The sequence below is a fragment of the Ursus maritimus genome, unplaced genomic scaffold (assembly GCF_017311325.1).
Source record: "Ursus maritimus isolate PB19 unplaced genomic scaffold, ASM1731132v1 scaffold_25, whole genome shotgun sequence".
Taxonomy (NCBI): domain Eukaryota; kingdom Metazoa; phylum Chordata; class Mammalia; order Carnivora; family Ursidae; genus Ursus; species Ursus maritimus.
The window spans coordinates 23726545-23744780 of NW_024425008.1; the positions used below are offsets into that span (position 1 = coordinate 23726545).

At 55.0% G+C, this 18236-nt stretch overlaps 1 protein-coding gene and 1 long non-coding RNA gene across 2 annotated transcripts in view; one reads left to right on the forward strand and one right to left on the reverse strand.

The window, feature by feature from the left end:
* The window catches only part of LOC103670846, a 26413-nt gene extending 25652 nt beyond the window's left edge, over positions 1 to 761 (reverse strand). Inside the window, exon 1 of the long non-coding RNA XR_570689.2 lies at positions 95 to 761. This is a non-coding gene — a long non-coding RNA (uncharacterized LOC103670846). The remainder of the gene's footprint in view (positions 1 to 94) is intronic.
* A 3629-nt stretch (positions 762 to 4390) lies between these two features.
* On the forward strand, positions 4391 to 7628 carry IRF2BPL (interferon regulatory factor 2 binding protein like). The gene has a single exon (XM_040641613.1). It carries the CDS (start codon positions 4410 to 4412, stop codon positions 6780 to 6782), a length of 2373 nt encoding a protein of 790 aa, XP_040497547.1. The 5' UTR covers positions 4391 to 4409; the 3' UTR covers positions 6783 to 7628.
* The last annotated feature ends 10608 nt before the right edge of the window (positions 7629 to 18236 follow it).

The following is an 18236-nucleotide window of genomic DNA, read 5'->3' on the forward strand; positions in this document are numbered from 1 at the left end:
GGGGGGGGGGATCCTGGCTCGCGGGGATGGGGGACCTTGGAGAGGCCGGAGGAGGGCCCAACCCAGACGTTTGTTTTCACGGGGTCCTGCTTACCGCCAGGCGCAGCGTTACCAAAAAAGGCCTTTCTCCTGCCAGAGCGCTTGGCGGTGCGGCTTCTGCAGCAGGGGTGACGCGAGGTTCAGCCGGGGCCTCTTCGAAGGCCGAGCTAGTTGGCTGCAGGGATGCCTGGCCGAAGAGCCCCCAGCCCGACCCATCTCTGCCACAAACCAGCTCGGGGATCAGAAGGGAGACTGCAGGAGCTTAGAAGTGCGTGGACACCCTGCGTGCGACCTTCTCACCCTTAGGGTTGTGCTGTAGCCTCTGGAAAGGCCAAGAGGAGAGCTGACCTTTTGCTCCAGTCTGGGGGGGTGGACGGGTTCTCTGAGGGTGCCAGCTCAGATGGCAAGCTGGAGGGAGACATCACCTCAGGAAGGGCATTTTGGGAGGACTTGAGGCGATTCCCCCTTGAACCTGGTTGAACCTCGGGCTTTGCTTGTCTCCCAGACCCCACCTCGAAGAAGAAGCAGAAGCTCTCCACCTGATGCCTTAGGCTGAACACTCCCCACTTCCTTCCTTCTCATATTGTGGACACGGTATTGTCATATGAGATTCGCCTTGAGGGGAAAATCTACCTCCAAAACATTGATGTTCTTGCCTCTCACAGTCCCTGACATCCCCAAACGCCGACATCTCAGACAAGCAGTTAGGACAAACTGATCACCATAAACGATGGTGATTCTTGGAGGGGGGAAGGGAATCAAGAGAGCTATGCTTTTTAAAAGTATTATGAGACCGTAATGGAAGTTTGTTTAAATGCATGTTTATTTCTAACTCAGTGTGTCTGAAGACACCCGGCATGTATGTGTATATATATCTCTCCTTTAGTAACAGCGAAGACAGAGACAGACAGGGAGATGGAGACATATGTGCGCGCATACCAAACATAACACTGTGACATAGACTCCCAACTTGCTTTCTCTAGCAGCCTGGCTAGATGGTTGGGAATAGGCTGCTGTTCCTCAGTATTTTTGGTTTAATAAAGGGATGGGCTGAATAAATATTAATGTAAAGAAATGGGTGAAGCAGCCTAGCCAAAGCTAATGAGCCTGGAGCCATGGGCTGGTGGGGATGTCACTCCATTTCCCAGCCCTCTGTTTTGACTCACTCCAGGGTAGCTGTGGTGTGGGGAGGGCTGACGTTTGGAAGGGTGAGGCAATGCTCCAGGCAGCTCTTTACAGAGCAATCACTGCTGGGAGCCAGTCGGCCAGGGAAAGTTTATTATTGTTGGGGGGTGCACAGTGAGCTCACTTTTTTGCAATAACAGAAATCTGGCTGCTCTGAGATGAAAGAGGGGCTCCCTAGGGCTCTTCCTTCCCCCTCTCTCCCTATCCTTAAACCTCCCTTTCCTCTGCACCTATGACCCCAGAATGAGTGGGAGAACCGCGTGCTGAGGAGTGCTGGATGGGAGAACAGGCTCTGAAGGTCAAGTGTCAAAATGAAAAGAAATACTTCTTGTTTTTTCAACTGAACTTTATTACAATTAGTAGGTAATAGTGATGAGAGTGCCGATCCTTACATTTTATGCAATTTACATTTTATGCAATTTACAAGGGAGTTTCACACCTTAACTAGCAACAGTACCAACGTTAATATCAATACTTATAATAACCAACACTTACTGTCCTCTTCCTGTGGGCCTGACAGTATGCTCCACACACCCCACGCTGTATTTGTTTTAGTCTGTGGCAGTGACAGATCCAAAACTTCTGTATGTGTAAGAACCCACTGGCACAACCTGTTTGGAAAGGGAAGGATGGGGGCTGGTTCTAAAGGCGTATTTGCATAGCACTTTACATGAGATTGTATGTAACAGAAGAATGGGGGGACTGATGGAAATTTTGAGCACTACGAACTACCTTTGAGAACCTGAGCTTGTCACAGCTACCTCTCAAACCAGATTTACTGCATTCAGATCCCAGCTCCATCTCTAATGGCCATGTGACCTTGGGCAAGTTATTTAACCTCTATTTTGTGAGCCTGTAAAACAGAGTTCATGATAGAATCTACCTTGTAGATAATATTGAGAGTTTAATGATGATGCAAGAAAATCACCTAGTAGTGTCTGGCTCACTGCAGTTCGGTGAGTTACCTCCTATTATGACAAGAAACAAAGTGAAATCTCAAACAATTCTAGTAAGTTGCGAGATATGATCCCATTTTACAGATGGTGAACAGAGAGAATGCGAAAGAAAGTAACTACATCGAGGTCACAAAGCCGGTAAGTGATAGAGAAGATATTCCAACCTGGTCCACCAAACTCCAGAACCTGAAATGCGATTATATTGCTTCCCCTCCTCCAGCCTTCCCCAGCATTATCTCAATTTTCATGGCGGTGGGGGGAGGAGACCCAGTACATACAAGAATCAGTCGAACTGCCGTTACTACAGCTATGACCAGCGTATCTGTTCCACCATAAGCAATATGATTAGCTGTGGTCCCCTAACGGAAAAGAAATCATGGCCTTGCTCAGCCTTCTGGGGCACCACGGAATGAAATCACAGCACGTGAGGAATAATTTTTGAAAGCTGCCACCCAGCTTTATAAAGAGATAGCAATATCATTAAATGCTGCCCCACCTTCTTTTATCAAACCCGGAAAAACCACTCACCTGTTTGGCCTCTCCAGCACCTTCTCCCTCCCTGCCCCCAACTGCAGCTGTGCGCAGCCAGTAGACTGTTTTTCCTTAAAGGCCTCCGGGTGCTCGTAGCTTCTTTAGACATGCAGCCAAAATTTTTAGAGTGCGACTGGGGGGAGGAGTAGCTCACCCTGAATTCATTTAGCTCTGTCGTTGAAACTCAGGTTCCTAGACCAGAGCACAAAAACAAATCGAAAAGGCAGTTTCTGGGCAAATGGAAAACAGCTAATTTTGCAGGTGCTCTGGCATCAGTGGTAGCAAGGAATGCAACATCCATACCGGGGGGCGGGGGGCAGGGAGGGAGGAGGTTTGATTACAGACGAAATGAGTAATTCCCTCTATGAAATTCGCAACGAAAATCTTGAAACTGGACATTTAAATGTACTGCTTGGGGTGGGGTGGGGAGCGAGATCGGAAATGACGCTTGTGGTTTTTAAATGCGTTTTTACTTGGGAAAACCGGGCGGGGAAAGGAAAGGTCATCGTCTGTTTAATTTCCACCCCCCAGCCCAGGACGTCCAGCATTAGCTCGCCGGGCCTCAGCTGTTGTACACACACGGTGAGGGGGGAGGGGAAGGCGGAGGCGCGGAGGCGGGGCCGACTGGGAGGAATCTGGGCGCCCTGCCGCGCATGCGCCTTTCCCGAGCAACAAGTGGGCTCCACAGACAGAGGAAGTGTAAAGGGGAGGGAGGGGGGAGAACTGGTGCAGAGCATGGCGGTGACGTCAGCGCTCCGCCCGGGCGGCATCCCGCGCGGCCAAGCCGGGGACAGCGCGAGCCGCAGCGCGAGCGGGAGCGCCGAGACGCGCCTCCGGAACGTAGAGTAACAATCACAACCCCACATTCCGGGCGAGTGCGAGCGGGAAGGGATGCGACCCGGGCCGAGGCGCCGCGCGAGCGCCCTGCAGCCAACGTGAGCGCCGCCAGCCGCGGCGGCCCGGGCGCCGGCCAGGCCTGGGGGCGGCGGGAGCCTGCGTGCGTGCGCTCCTCTGCTCTGCTCTCGTGCGTCCTGGAAGCAGTGGTCGCGGCGGCTCCCTCCGGCCGTGCAAACCCAGCCGCCGCCAGCGGAACGGCCGACGCTGCGGAGGGCAGAAGCTCCTCTCGGCTGCCACCCCCTCCCAACCCCCGGCCCTCCGGGGAAGCGGCGACTTCAGCAAGATTGGACCTGGGCACCGGGTGGCACTGAACCCTCTAGCCTTCGCCCCAGGGAGCCTGGCGGGGAGAGGACGCAGCTCGTAGGGGGGCCCCCAGGGGAGAGGAAGAGACAGCCCCTTTCGAGCTTCCAAGCACCAGCCACTTCGGGGAGGGGGCCAAGAGCCAACGGCGGCCAGCACCCGGCACCCTCGCCCCCTCCCCTCGGGCCCGGAGCTTCCAGCCCAGGTCCGCGGCACCAGGAAGAAGGCGCCTGAGCTCCCCTCCCGACGACACAGCCGCAGTAGGAGGTGGGGGCGAGGAGCGGGCTGAACTCGTCCGCCGCCCCGGCGGTGGAGCCCCCGCGGAGAGGCGCTGCGCCGGCGGTGGAGACTCGCGCTCCCTCCAGCCTCTGGGGCAGAACTTTCTCGCCCCCCCTTCCTCCCCCGCAGCCGGACTCCCTCCCCAGCCGGCCAGTCCTCCCGGAGGAGAAGGCGCCGCGGAGACAGCCTGGGCGGGGGCCTACCTTCCCCAGGGCCGGCATCATGTCGGCGGCGCAGGTGTCCTCGTCCCGGAGACAGTCTTGCTACCTGTGCGACCTGCCCCGCATGCCCTGGGCCATGATCTGGGACTTCTCGGAACCCGTATGCCGCGGTTGCGTCAACTACGAGGGCGCCGATCGCATCGAGTTCGTGATCGAGACCGCGCGCCAGCTGAAGCGGGCGCACGGCTGCTTTCAAGACGGCCGCTCCCCCGGGCCGCCGCCGCCCGTCGGGGTCAAGACGGTGGCCCTGTCGGCTAAGGAGGCGGCGGCTGCAGCAGCGGCGGCAGCCGCCGCCGCACAGCAGCAGCAACAACAGCAGCAGCAGCAGCAGCAGCAACAGCAGCAGCAGCAGCAACAACAACAGCTCAACCACGTCGATGGTTCCAGCAAGCCTGCTGTGCTGGCGGCCCCGTCCGGCCTGGAGCGCTATGGCCTGAGCGCTGCCGCCGCTGCCGCCGCCGCTGCCGCCGCCGCGGTGGAGCAGCGCAGCCGCTTCGAGTACCCGCCACCGCCGGTGAGCCTGGGAAGCAGCAGTCACGCCGCGCGGCTACCCAACGGCCTGGGGGGCCCCAATGGCTTCCCGAAGCCGACACAGGAAGAGGGACCCCCGGAGCTGAACCGCCAGAGCCCCAACTCATCTTCAGCCGCGGCGTCGGTGGCGTCTCGGCGCGGGACGCACGGTGGGCTAGTGACGGGGCTGCCCAACCCGGGGGGTGGTGGAGGCCCCCAGCTCACGGTGCCCCCCAACCTGCTGCCGCAGACGCTACTTAACGGCCCGGCCAGTGCCGCCGTGCTGCCCCCACCGCCGCCCCACGGCCTAGGCAGCCGTGGGCCCCCGACGCCCGCGCCCCCAGGGGCACCCGGGGGCCCCGCTTGTCTTGGGGGCGCCCCGGGCGTATCAACCGCGTCGTCCTCTGCGTCGTCTTCGACCTCGTCGTCAGTGGCGGAGGTGGGAGTGGGTGCTGGCGGCAAAAGGCCCGGCTCGGTCTCGAGCACAGACCAGGAGCGCGAGCTGAAGGAGAAGCAGCGGAACGCCGAGGCCCTGGCCGAGCTGAGCGAGAGCCTGCGCAATCGCGCGGAGGAGTGGGCCAACAAGCCCAAGATGGTCCGCGACACGCTGCTCACGCTGGCTGGCTGCACGCCCTACGAGGTGCGTTTCAAGAAGGACCACTCGCTGCTGGGCCGCGTCTTCGCCTTCGATGCTGTCTCCAAGCCCGGCATGGACTACGAGTTGAAGCTGTTCATTGAGTACCCCACGGGCTCAGGCAACGTGTACTCCAGCGCATCTGGTGTGGCCAAGCAGATGTACCAGGACTGTATGAAGGACTTCGGTCGGGGTCTCTCCTCCGGCTTCAAGTATCTGGAGTACGAGAAGAAGCACGGCTCTGGGGACTGGCGCCTCCTTGGAGACCTGCTGCCCGAGGCCGTGCGCTTCTTCAAGGAGGGCGTGCCCGGCGCCGACATGCTGCCCCAGCCCTACCTGGACGCCAGCTGCCCCATGTTGCCCACGGCGCTGGTGAGTCTAAGCCGCGCCCCCAGCGCCCCCCCGGGCACCGGGGCCCTGCCGCCGGCCACCCCTTCGGGCCGGGGCACAGCGGCCAGTCTTCGCAAGAGGAAGGCGTCCCCCGAGCCCCCGGACTCCGCCGAGGGCGCCCTCAAACTGGGCGAGGAGCAGCAGAGGCAGCAGTGGATGGCGAACCAGAGCGAGGCACTAAAGCTCACCATGTCGGCCGGGGGCTTTGCGGCGCCGGGGCATGCCGCCGGGGGTCCGCCCCCGCCGCCTCCGCCCCTGGGACCCCATTCCAACCGGACCACCCCGCCCGAGTCAGCCCCTCAGAACGGTCCGTCCCCCATGGCCGCCCTCATGTCGGTGGCAGACACTCTGGGCACGGCGCACTCGCCCAAGGACGGCAGTTCCGTGCACTCCACCACTGCGTCCGCGAGGCGCAACAGCAGCAGCCCGGTGTCACCGGCCTCCGTGCCCGGGCAGCGCCGCTTGGCATCACGGAACGGGGACCTGAATTTACAGGTGGCGCCCCCGCCGCCTAGCACCCACCCGGGCATGGACCAAGTGCACCCCCAAAACATTCCGGATTCCCCTATGGCCAACAGCGGGCCCCTCTGCTGTACCATTTGCCACGAACGTTTGGAGGACACGCATTTCGTTCAGTGCCCATCCGTCCCCAGCCACAAATTCTGTTTCCCTTGCTCTAGAGAGAGTATCAAGGCCCAGGGGGCCACCGGCGAGGTGTACTGCCCCAGCGGAGAGAAATGCCCCCTGGTTGGGTCGAATGTACCTTGGGCCTTCATGCAGGGCGAAATCGCGACGATCTTAGCTGGAGATGTTAAAGTGAAAAAGGAGAGAGACCCTTGAACCAGGAGACAGCCACCTTCTCTGCCCCTGACCAGCTCCTCTCCGATCCAGAGGGCCCCACCCCCACCCACAGCGACCCTCCCTGCCCTCCCCCCCGAGATGTAGAATTGTGAATATAACAAACTGCAAAAAGTTAGTCTTATGTATAGACATTATTTTCGTCGTATGTTTCTATATTTTGAAACAAAAGGTATGTAACTTCTTCATTTGAAGGATAAGCTGGTTTGTGTTAAGCAGTATACTATTGGTTGGTCATTTGCATCATTTCGTTAGCATTTATTTGGTGGCAGAGTGTTTGCCTAGGTACAGAATTAATAGCCCTTAGCAACGACTGCTGCTGGTGTGTATTTTTGTAAATGTTATGCACTCTCTGAAAGGAAAAGAAAACACAAAAGAAAATGACTTTTTTTTTTTTTTTTTTTGTCCAAGGCCAGTGTTGCTGCCTAAAAAAAAAAAAAGATGCTATAAAACGGTGAAAGCTTCTTTCTAAACAGCCCCAAGAGTTGAAGTCTTCACTTTATTTTGTTCCATTTTGTTCTGTTTTGTTTTTTGTTTTTCTGTTTTGTTTGCAAAATGGTAAGGGGGGGTGCTGGGGGGGCGGGGTGTTTTTTGTTGCAAGTTTGTGAGGGAAAATGTTTTGGTTTGTTTCTACTGACCTGAATGTGTTGGATCTTCACGTGTTGTTTTGTTTTTGCTTTATTGATGCACGGATGCTTTTGAACAGTAGAGCGAAATGCTAGACATGGGGAATCTGCTCTGTTTGTCCTTTATACATTTCTGTAGTTAACAGAACACTGTAATGTGCCTTGGAGCTTAGTAACTTGTAATAAATTCAATTGATATTAATTCTGCCCCGAGTCAGCAAGTGTGTTTTTCTAGAGCGAAGGCCACAAAGTGCCAACACAGGGGACACCTTCCCTACCAGCATAGAACACAAATGCTGGTGCCTTTGCAAACCCTTTGAGGAGGTGGCATCTGTAGAAGGCCCTGGGCTGGCTGACTGCCCCCCCGCCCAGTACCAGGCTATTTACATTCACCTCTTGGGGGCGGGACAGTTGCTGACTAAGCAATTTCTGTTTACTCTTCTGCATCTCTGTTTTCCCCGTTGAGCGCCCCAGCTGCAAATGGCATTGTCAGGAACTCGCCCTGTGGCCTCCAGTATGTGCTGATCCCCAGTGCAGCTGTGACTTGTGCAAGTGGGAAAAACAAAAAACAAAAAAACTAGGATGCTTTGCCTCTTGGATGTGGCAGAAATAACACTTACTGCACATATAAAGCAAAAATGCCACAGAGCTGGGAGCTGTCAGTGGAGGCAGGCGGGATGTGGGCACCAGGGAAACAAATGCATGTACTGAGCCAGGAGAGTTGCCAGCAGCTTCCAGCTGATGCATTGGAAAAGCAGTGCCACCTCATTCATCACTCACCCCCCCACTCCTTTATGATAAGTATTTCTTAAGGCAGGACACTTCGCTGGTTGGAAGATGATTGTGGGGAACGGGGGAAGAGAGAAATAAGCCAAACCCAGTTCCTGAGGCAAAGGTCACTTATGACACCAAATAAAACCCATTTCTCACTGGTGAAGAAATTCAAGTATTTGTCTAATCAACTTTTTGGCGGCATTTGTGAGGTCCAGAGGGGTAGGGAAGGGGACCAGGACTGGAATAGTCCTTTAGAGCTTTGAGCCCCCTTGGCTGAAACCACACTGGAGCTCTCCCAGAGCTAGGGCAAGGCAAACAAACCTGGCTTGGACCTTGTACTTTGTGCGTGGCAAGTGGAAGACAGTAGAAAACAGGAGGAAGGTAGCAAAACAAAACCTATCTGAAATTCATTCCTGGTCACACCTGGACTCCCGGGACGGGGGCATGCTGGGCCAGGACAGTCCCCATCCAGGTGAGGATTAAGCGAATAAGGGGAGAGACTTGGTGCCTCACCCTGCTCCCATCAAAGAGGGCGCAGGAGCAGGAGGGTAGGGAGGTGGGTATGGGTGCAGGCATGTTTGGGGAAAAGCAAATCACTGGTTAGCCCAGAACACCGGTGTGGAGGTTGGGTTGGTGTTGGGACTCGCTGTTAATAACACCCTTTTAGTTTCTGTTCCTGCTTCGCCACCACCATCATTGAAGTAGTGGAAACCATGATTGTGTATGTGTGTGTGTGTGTGTGTGTGTTTTGGGGGTGTGGATAACTGGCAATTGATGGATCTGCTGCAGCCTCTTAATCCTGGTACATGGGAGGTGCCTGTCTCACCTCTTTAAGAATCTCCCCACATATAAATAGATATGCGTGTCAGCTTCCTGCAAATGTGTCCGTGCATTTTCATCGGCTGCCAAGTGTTGTATTGGTGCTTATGAGTCATGAAACCTATTTTCATCCTCAGGGGTAATTAACTTGGGGGTGATAATGCATAGCAGACTGTAGGAAGAGTTAATTCTAAAACCCATCCTTGCCTGGCTACCAATCACGCATTTCACTTAAAGGTCTGGGTTGGCTTTTCTCATAAGCTCATTAATAAAAACCAAGCATGTTTCGCCTGGAAGATCCTCTGAGGTGCTCCCAACCCCCACTCCCAGCACACACACTCTGAAAATGGGTAAAGCTCAGCAGCCTGAGAATACAGAGATAGAGTGTCACGGGTGTAATTTAACCACCATTGAACGAAGGAGCCTGGGTGCCGCCACAGCACGGAACTGCGCATGTGAACTTCGATGTGTGGATTACCTGTCCGGATGCCGACCCTGCGAATCCAGTCCGGTGGCTCCGGGTGGGAGTTGGTCCTGTTACCTGTCTCTGGGGGCCCCTCCGCGGCTGGCGGCCTGCCACCGTGTCTTCATTGCTGTGGTGTTGTGTTCAGGAACTTTTAGGATTACAAGACCCTTGCGTTAGTGCACAGAGGTAGGAAAGGGGCCTGTCATTAGAAGCTGAGAACAGCCCTTCTTGTTGCTGGATGCATTAGCAGGAGACCAGTAGCTGTAATAATGAGGCATCCAGCAAAGGCGGCCGATGAGGCCTGGGGGAGAGGAGGGAGGGAGTGGGAGGGAGAGCGAGGGTTGGGTGGAACTCAGGCTGGAAGTGAATTATAATGGCACAGTTAATTAAAGTTTACCATAGCCGGGGGCCATTTGTTAAATGGCGGCTCTCCCTTCTCTTTTTTGGAACCATGTGACCTTTCTCTCTGCTCTGACCCATTCAGCCGCTAGTCTGGTTGTCATACCGCTCTTGCTTTGATCCCCAAGCTAGATTCCCCCTTCCCCAAGGCTTTCCACATTGCACGCCTAGGAAGCATTTTTTTCTTCTGTACGTGAGGATGCTTATGGATTCAGAGATTCAGACGGAGATCTCTGGATGACCCTAGGTTTCTTCATCGCCCCTGGATGGATCTCCCCAAGTCCTCCATTTCCCATCCATCCCAGTCCCTTCCCCCACAGACCCGAGGTGGCCAACATTTAATAATCTATATTGTATTTACTTATATGTATTGTTTGTACGACTAATCCAAGCTGGATATTTCTTTTAGTGGCACCGGGATCAGGCAAGGAGAGTTTTGAGAGAATGGGCAGATGGGGGTCATTTTTTGACCTTGATCTCTGAAGACTACGCCATAGGAGAGGGCCACTGTGTCCCGCATTAGCATATGAACCCGCTCTGCTCCCGTGGGCGTGCATGTCCACGTTACCAAGTGTAAGATTTGTGGGTGCATTTTCACGTGCATCCAGCCCAGCCTGCTGATACAATGACTACTGAAATTCACTTTTGTTTTCTCTCAGACTTGATCAAATCAAGGAAACAAGAACTGGAAATGCCCTTACGGTCATCTAGTGAAGTGCTTTCTAAACCTTTCTGAGGTCAGAGACGCGGTAGAAAAATCGGATAAACATTATGGACCCTTCCCCAGAAAGTGCAGGTGCCCTCAAACACATGGATTTGCATACATTTTCTTTCCTTTTTAATATCCATTTTATGTATTTCTTTTAATAGATAAACATTTCTTTGCTTCAAAATTCAGAAGGTGCAAAGGCGAATAGAGCCCTGTAAAGACTTTTTGGTGCCATTGGCCCCTCTGCCACCCAGTTCCCTTCTGCGATGCCACCAGTGTTACTCGATTTTTAAAGGAGTCTGTGCACATCTAAAGCCCAGCCACAGAACCTGAGTTTAGAACTTAGGTCTAGTCTGTCCACCTCGTGAAGTCGAGGCTGCCAAAGAATGGAGAGCGGGAGTAAATTGCCTATGGTCACGCAGTGGCAGAACCTGGACTAGGTCCCTGTTATGGAACAGCTCTAATGGACTTTTCTATTAAAAAAAAAATTAAGGACACTTGGCTTACTCCAACAGTGTATGAGAAAAGTGATGATGAGATGGGCGAAGGAGTGTGAGCACCTGGCGGGGGAGGGCTCAGTGTTTTCACTAATTCTTGGGGGACTAGGAACAAGCATTTGTCCCTTGGTCTCTTGTAGCCATTTCACTTGGGGATGGGGATGGGGATGTTCAGAAGTTTCTAGGTTTCTGGCTGTAAACGTGAGGGGAATCTGAACCAGTGAAGTCTTAACCTTTAAGATGTGGATCTTCACGCCACCTCCCCCCTTGCTGATCAGAAACTTCTGATAATTTAGACAGAGAAGCAACCATCTGGGTACAGAAGTAAATAGGAGAGAGAAAGATCAACCAGGACTCCTCCTGCCTTCCCTTGAGCGAGTTTGGGGCTTCTCTCCTCTCTCCCTGTCACTCTGCTCTGCCCGGCCCTCTCTCCCTGCTGACAAAGAGGGAACCGAAGGAGACAAGAGGCACCCCACCTGCGGGGTAGATGCACACTCGGCCTAGGAGGAAGGCGTGATCACTCCCATTTTACAGATGCGCCAACTGAGCTCAGAGAGGTTAAATACACGAGGCCATCCCTGTTGTGTAATTCAAGTCCAGGGCAGCCTGGAGCCTGGACTCTATCCCTTGATTCCTGGGTTGTTTCATGCAAAAGGCTTCTGACTTCCAACCCTTAGGGCCCAGGAAATCCAGGCTCAGAGCTTACTTCTCAACCCTCAGCCCTCTTTCATCTTCCAGAGCCTCTCTGTGAGCCTGGCCAGTGCCCGTGAGCAAGGATGTGCACAGGAGGGGCTGTTGAGAAATCCCTAGGAGAGGGGCTCTGCGCTGAGCGCACGGAGTCTGTCTCTCTCTCTCCCTCTGTCCCCCCCTCAGACTCTCCCTCTCTAAATAAATTAATTAAATCTTCAACAAAAAAAGAATGAGCCCACCTCTGTCTCAGCTTTGACCGGACAGAGAGGTGGGCAGGAAGCAAACGCGGGTTCTCACTTCTCAGGCACATTGCCCCACTGGGGCACATCAGCCTCATGGGCCACTGTGTTCTCTGTTAGTCTTGCTTGTTTTAGAGGAAAAGAAGTGGCAATGAACCCTTGAGCCTGGCCTGGCTGTCCTGTCTCGTTGGGGTCCCAGATGTGCATCCACCCCATATAAGAGACTGTGCAGTCTGTATGCAGTCTGTGTTTAGTTTTGGGGTTTGGTCCAGGAACACTTAGCTCTCTGTGAGCACCATAATGTGGACCCCCAGTGGTTGGGCCCCCCGTCCAGGCTAGACTCAAGAGAAGTCTCCCAGCCTCCCAGCAGGTCTCCTGTTGCCTGCAGACCCTTCTTGCTCCAGGCCATGGCTCCGTAGCAGTTAGTTCTTTTGCACATCTGAGGAGGTCACATCTTTGCTTAGAGACCTCCCTTGGCTCCCTGTTACCCTACAGGATAAAGTCCAAATCCTTGACTCTACCGTTTCCCTCTGCTGACGGTAGGGTATTTTAATCTTTAAAAAGATATTACAGGGACGCCTGGGTGGCTCATTTGGTTAAGTGTCTGCCTTCAGCTCAGGTCATGGTCCCAGGGGCCTGGGATCGAGCCCGGGATCGAGCCCCCCATCGGGCGCTCTGCTCAACGGAGAGCCTGCTTCTCCCTTTCCCTCTGACCCCCATTTGTGCTTGCTCTCTCTCTCTCTCTAGTGCTCTCTCTCAGATAAATAAAATAAATCTTAAAAAAAAAAAGATATTACATATACATGGTTTAAAAAAAAAAAAGATAATCAAAGCACATGAAAAGATAGTGAAAATCTGGTCAGTCTCCTTCCACTTCCAGGCCTTCAGTCCTCCTTTCCCAAGGGGAGAACTGCTGGCAGTTATCTGGGGTATATTTTAGTATTAGATGCACAAAGCAGCTTAGGTTTATAATATATATCCCCTGGGAATAGATCCTGGGACAAGCCAAGGATAAGAAGGAAGGTCCAAGGCAAGGAACTGGACTTGGGTCAGAGCCCCAATCTGGGTCTGGGGTATCTCCTAACCCCATAGCTAGGGACTAGCTGTAATTCTTCATAGGCTTCTGGACAAAGGGTGTGTGTGTGTGTGTCTTTGGCCCTCACACAGTGCACCTGCATCACTGTGGTATGTTGGGCCCCTTAAGTGAGCCCCTGTGAGGTTTAGGGGGGTTCTCTGGAGGGAATGGGGGTGGGGAGAGGCAGGGCAGTGACCACAAAGCCCAGGTATCCACAGCAGTGTCCAGAGCCTTTCTCCTCAATAGCTGTGTCCCCTTCCTCTCCCAGGATCCACGACAGACAGCTGGGTGAAGCCGGCAGAATTGCTTCCCCAGGTGACAGACCAGGAACCTGTGACTAAAGGAAAGAGCAGGGGAGGAACATTATCGAGTGTAACCTCTGGAGCCGACAGTGGGTCAGGCATTGTCATACACTATTTCTCTTTTATGATGGCTGCTTGTTGCTATCACTCTCCCGTGACAGGAAAATACCCATAGGAGGTACTGTTATTGCCCCCATTTCCCAGACAAGATAACCAAAGCAGAGAGCAGTAAATACCTCGCCCCTGCCTGGCCTCCCTCCTCCTCTCAGGCCTGCAGGTGCCGCACTGGCTCCCCAACCCCCCCACCCCCAACCCGGCTCCCACACCTCCCTCTGCAAACCCTTCCAGGGAGACCTGGGTTTTGTTGCGAGGAGTGAGGGGCGGGCCTCTGAAATCCGGGGACCCCGGGTTAGTCCGGCCGCCTCCGAGAACAGGTTCGGGTTGCTGGGGGCGCCGGGGCGACGCTGGCGGCCAGCACCCAGCCAGAGGCAGCTGTGGAATGCCGGCCACGTGAACGCGGAGGAATTAACTCTGCGCCCCTGGGTCTCGGCCCAGACGGTCACGTGACCACCTCTTACAAACTACCCCCCCACCCCACCGCCCGCCCCTGCTCGTCTGCTCGGAGCCGCAGGCCCGCAGTACTCTGTCTGGCTAGGGCCAGGCCACCCGTTCCTGACTCACGGAGTTGCAAGCATGCCCAATTAGCTAGGGGCAAGGGAGCCCCCTGGAATTAGGATCACTTTAGGGGTGGGCGAGAGAGAGGCCCCTGGGAGCTTCTCAGGATAGGGCAGAAAGGGGTAGAACTGGGGACCCCAGAGCAAGAGCTGCCGTGGAGTGCCCCCCTTACCTGGGATTAAACTGCCGGGCCAGCCCAGCTGCCAACAGGCAGCATCTCGGGCTTCAGCCTGGTTCTGCCCCAGAAGGGTCTCCATGCCACTTGGGTGAACGGGACAACTCAGCTGGGGCTGGGGCAGGCAAGGCCAGCCCTAGCGAGGCTCAGGGAGCTGGCATCCTCATCAGCCTTGGGCACAGCCCATGCCCTATAACTGACTCCTACCTGTGCTCAGCCTTGCCCCTCCCCCGCAGAGGCAGAAGGGGTCAGCAGGTGTCTGCCAGCCAAGTCCGCTGCCTCCAGCACCCTGGGGAAAGGGAGGGCCTCTGACAGCCTGCACCAACTTTCTTAATCCCATATGGTTCAGGTCAAGCCCTTCCCCCTGGGAAGCCGCTGAGTCAGAGCCTGCAGCCTCCTTATATCCCTTCATCTCCCGTCCCACCTGCCAGTGGCTTCTTCCCAGGGCTCTCTCTCCTCCCCACTGAGGCCAAGTTCCTGCAGCAGAGTTCCTGTTGCCTCAGGATGGCAGAGGAGGAGACACCTAGAGCCCAGGTTGTTGCTTGTCTGAAAGGTTGAACCCTCTTCTTTTGGCCCCCCAGCCCCTCTGTGAAAACAAATAATGCAGGTCGGCAAGGCTCTCAGTGAATGTTGGCGTTGGTGCTACCCTTATACTTGCTTGGCTTAGGTGCCTTCTCCCCTTCATGCCTCCACCCCTCTGCTGGGAGGGGGAGGGGATGAATACATGCTCTGACCACGGGGCCACAGGAGCGTAGACGGGGCCTGTCCCATCTGGGGCACTGAGAAAGACCCCTTCCAGAAGGTTGGGACTATAAAGGAAGGAGAGAAAGGGGATGGAGGGGCTAGGAGGCAGGAGATGATGGTTCCACCGGAGAAGGGCGAAGAGTTGGCTTGGTTTCTCTGGTGTGTGGGGAGAGGGGAGGCGGGACCAGCAAGCAAGGCCCCCTGAGCTAAGCTGAGGAGCTTGGAATTAATCTTAAAGGGCCTTTGAAAAATGTGAGCACAGGGATGCCTTCTGATTTGCCATTTGAAAAGATCTTTCTGGCAGTAGCGTGAGGACTAGATTAGCCCGGAAACAGAACCACGGCTGGGGAACCAGCTAGAAGGCAATCGCTGGACCCAGGCAGGAGGTGATGTAGCCGAAGTAAGGAAGGGCTGTGGTGTAGGGAGGGGTGCAGAGGTGTTAGGAGGAAAGAAGGCAGGCTCTCCTGCTGAGACGAGCTCTGGTACAGGAGGGACAGACAGGGAGGAAGGAGGCAGGGCTAACCCTCAGCTTGGGTGCCCAGGGCATGCAGCATGGAAGCAGGTTTAGGGTAAGAGGTCTGGTCCCTTTTGGACACTGGCCTGAGGTGCCATGGGCCAACTGGGGGGAGATGCCAGGTGAGTAGGTGGACATGCCCGTCTGGAGTCTGCAGACAGGTCCGGGCAGGAGTTGAGAGGGGCTGTGTTCCTTGTGGGCGGTATCGGAGGTGTGAGCTTGGATGAGGTCCCTGAGGGAAAGGGGGCAGAATGACAGGTCTGTGGAATACTGGGGACCCTCACCTTCCAGGACTGGGGGAGGAGGTGAGTAGCGGGAGAGGTGGGAGGACAGCCACAGGAAGTAGCATCCCGCCGGCCGAAGAAGATGCTGCAGGATGGAGTTGGGGAAAGGGCTGGGTGTTGGCTGAGAAGGAGGAAGATTAGGCAGCAGGGCGGTTGCTGGAGACCCCGGCCAGCGCAGAATGTGCAGGATGGCGATGGTGGGCCGTGCAGGGGCAGCAGAAGACCCAGCTTGCCCCAGAGTCTTGGCTCTGAAGGGAAGCAGAGAACTTGGCAGCCAGGGGGCAGGTGGGAGGAGTCTCTCTGATGCTGAGACAGAAGCATGTCTATAGGGAAGGCTAGTGGAGAAGGAGGGGTTGAATATACCAGGAGGGGCATGGTAATTAATGAGTGACAGACCCCAAGAGAGGAGCCGTCCAGGAGAAGCAGTATGGGGCTCTGAAAAGTCAAACTAGGAGTCGCCATTTACATAGCACTTACTACGTGCCAGGCACTGTTCGAAGTGCTTGCCATACGCTAACCTGCCACACGATAACCCTACAAAGTGGGGGCTGTTATTATCCACATTTTACAGAAGAAGGATCCAGACATAGAAAGGTTAAGTAGCTTGCCCAAGATTACAAACCTAGCATGTGATGCCGCTGGTATGCCAGGACTCGAACCCAGGCACGGTGCCTTCAGAACCGTGTTGTGGTCAAGAGCATGGATTCTGGAGCAGGACAGCCTGGATTTGTATCCCAACTCCTCCACTTACTTGCTTCACCTCTCTGTCCCTTGGTTTCCCCACCAGGAAAATGGGCATGAGAATCATACCTAATTCATAGTGCTGTTGGGTGGATTAAATGTGTAAAAGCCCACAAAACACTCAGAGCAGGGCTTGGGCCAGAGAAAGCACAAGGTGGAGGGACTCCCCTGGGACAGAACCGGGTGCAGCGGGAGGAAGCCAGCATGGGGCTGACGGAGGGCTTTTTGTATAGTGTTTTTCTATCTATGGGCCCTTTCCTGGGTCCGACGGGGCTTCTCGGAAGCAGGTTTGGGGGCTGCTTGTGCTAGAGTTGAAGCACTCATCGGGACTTCTTTGCTCTGCTCAGTCACTATGGGACCTTCTTCGTGTCACCGTGAGCCTCAGCCTCCTCCCAGGCCAGAAGAGGCCGTGACACCCACCTGCTACCACATCCGACAGAAGCCCCCTCTACCACCTGTACAGACATGGATGGAGCAGGGGCCAGGACTGTTCCAGAGTGAAATTAGTAGTATTTTTCTTGACGCCTCAGCAGAGGGCCTAGATGCTCACTAAATGTCGCTCAGGTGAGGAGAGAGGGTGTCTCCATGAAGGACTGAGGAACAGGTGAAGGGGGGAGGTGCTGAGATTAATTAGTCAGAAGAAGAATGAGGGTAGAGCCCCCTCTCCCCTTCGCTCCATAACGTGGACCATCAGGTGTCCTCGGGGGCCACTTGCCTCACCCCATCTAGGACAGCACTCGCTCTGGGTTGATGGCAGATCCCTGGTTGTGTGGTCATGTGACCTGCAAGATAAGAGTCTAGGGTGGTGAGTCCCTGGGGGTGACTGGCTGGGCCTCCAGGCCAGTGGAGGGTCTGCTTTCCAAGGCCTGTACTCTTATGGCCCCTTGAAATCAAACCCACTTGACTTGACAATGTGATTTCCCCAGTTAAGGGAGGAGTTTGTTCGGGGGGATAACGTGGGTTCTGCGCAGGACTGGCCTCATGGGCATGGACCTGAGCAGTGACGCCAAGCCCCACTTTAGAAAGGGATGGTTTAATGCTTTGCTCTTGCCATCTTGAAATTCTTAATAATTTTGAACAAGGGGCCCCACATTTTCATTTTGCTTGGGCCTGCTAATTAGGTCGCACGTCCTGGTTCTCGGGCTTGGGGTGGTTGTCTGTATCCTTGCCTGTGATGAGTATCGGAGGGCCCACATCTTCATGTGGCAGAAGCTGAGAGCAGCATGGCCTGGCCAGAGGGGGTGGGGGAGGCAGTTTGTGGCTTTGGCCCTCCAGAGGTCCGGAGCTGGGGTGAGACCTCTAGTATTGAGTAAAGCATGCCGGACAGTGGGGTTTTCATCCTCACGCTGCCACCAGCCAGCCGTGTGCTCTGAGCGGGTAATGGCCATCATCTGTAGCAGAGGGATGGAGTGACCACATCACAGGGCAGTACGAGCGTTCAATCAGCTACTGTAAGGAAAGTACCTGGTTTGCAGTTGGTGTTTAGCAAATGTTTGCTGTCAAGTGCGTGGTTGGGGTAGAAGGCTATTTGGATTGGGAGTAACATGCAGTCTGTGAGAGAAGAGGCCGGAGGCCCCTCTCTGTCATCTTGGGAACCACCTTCCAAGAAATGGGTGGCCAGCTCCCCCTCCACCATCTTTGGCCACTTCTGGCCAAGAGTTTTGCCATTTGCAGAGTGAGCAGAGGGAGAACAAATCCCCCCTCTGG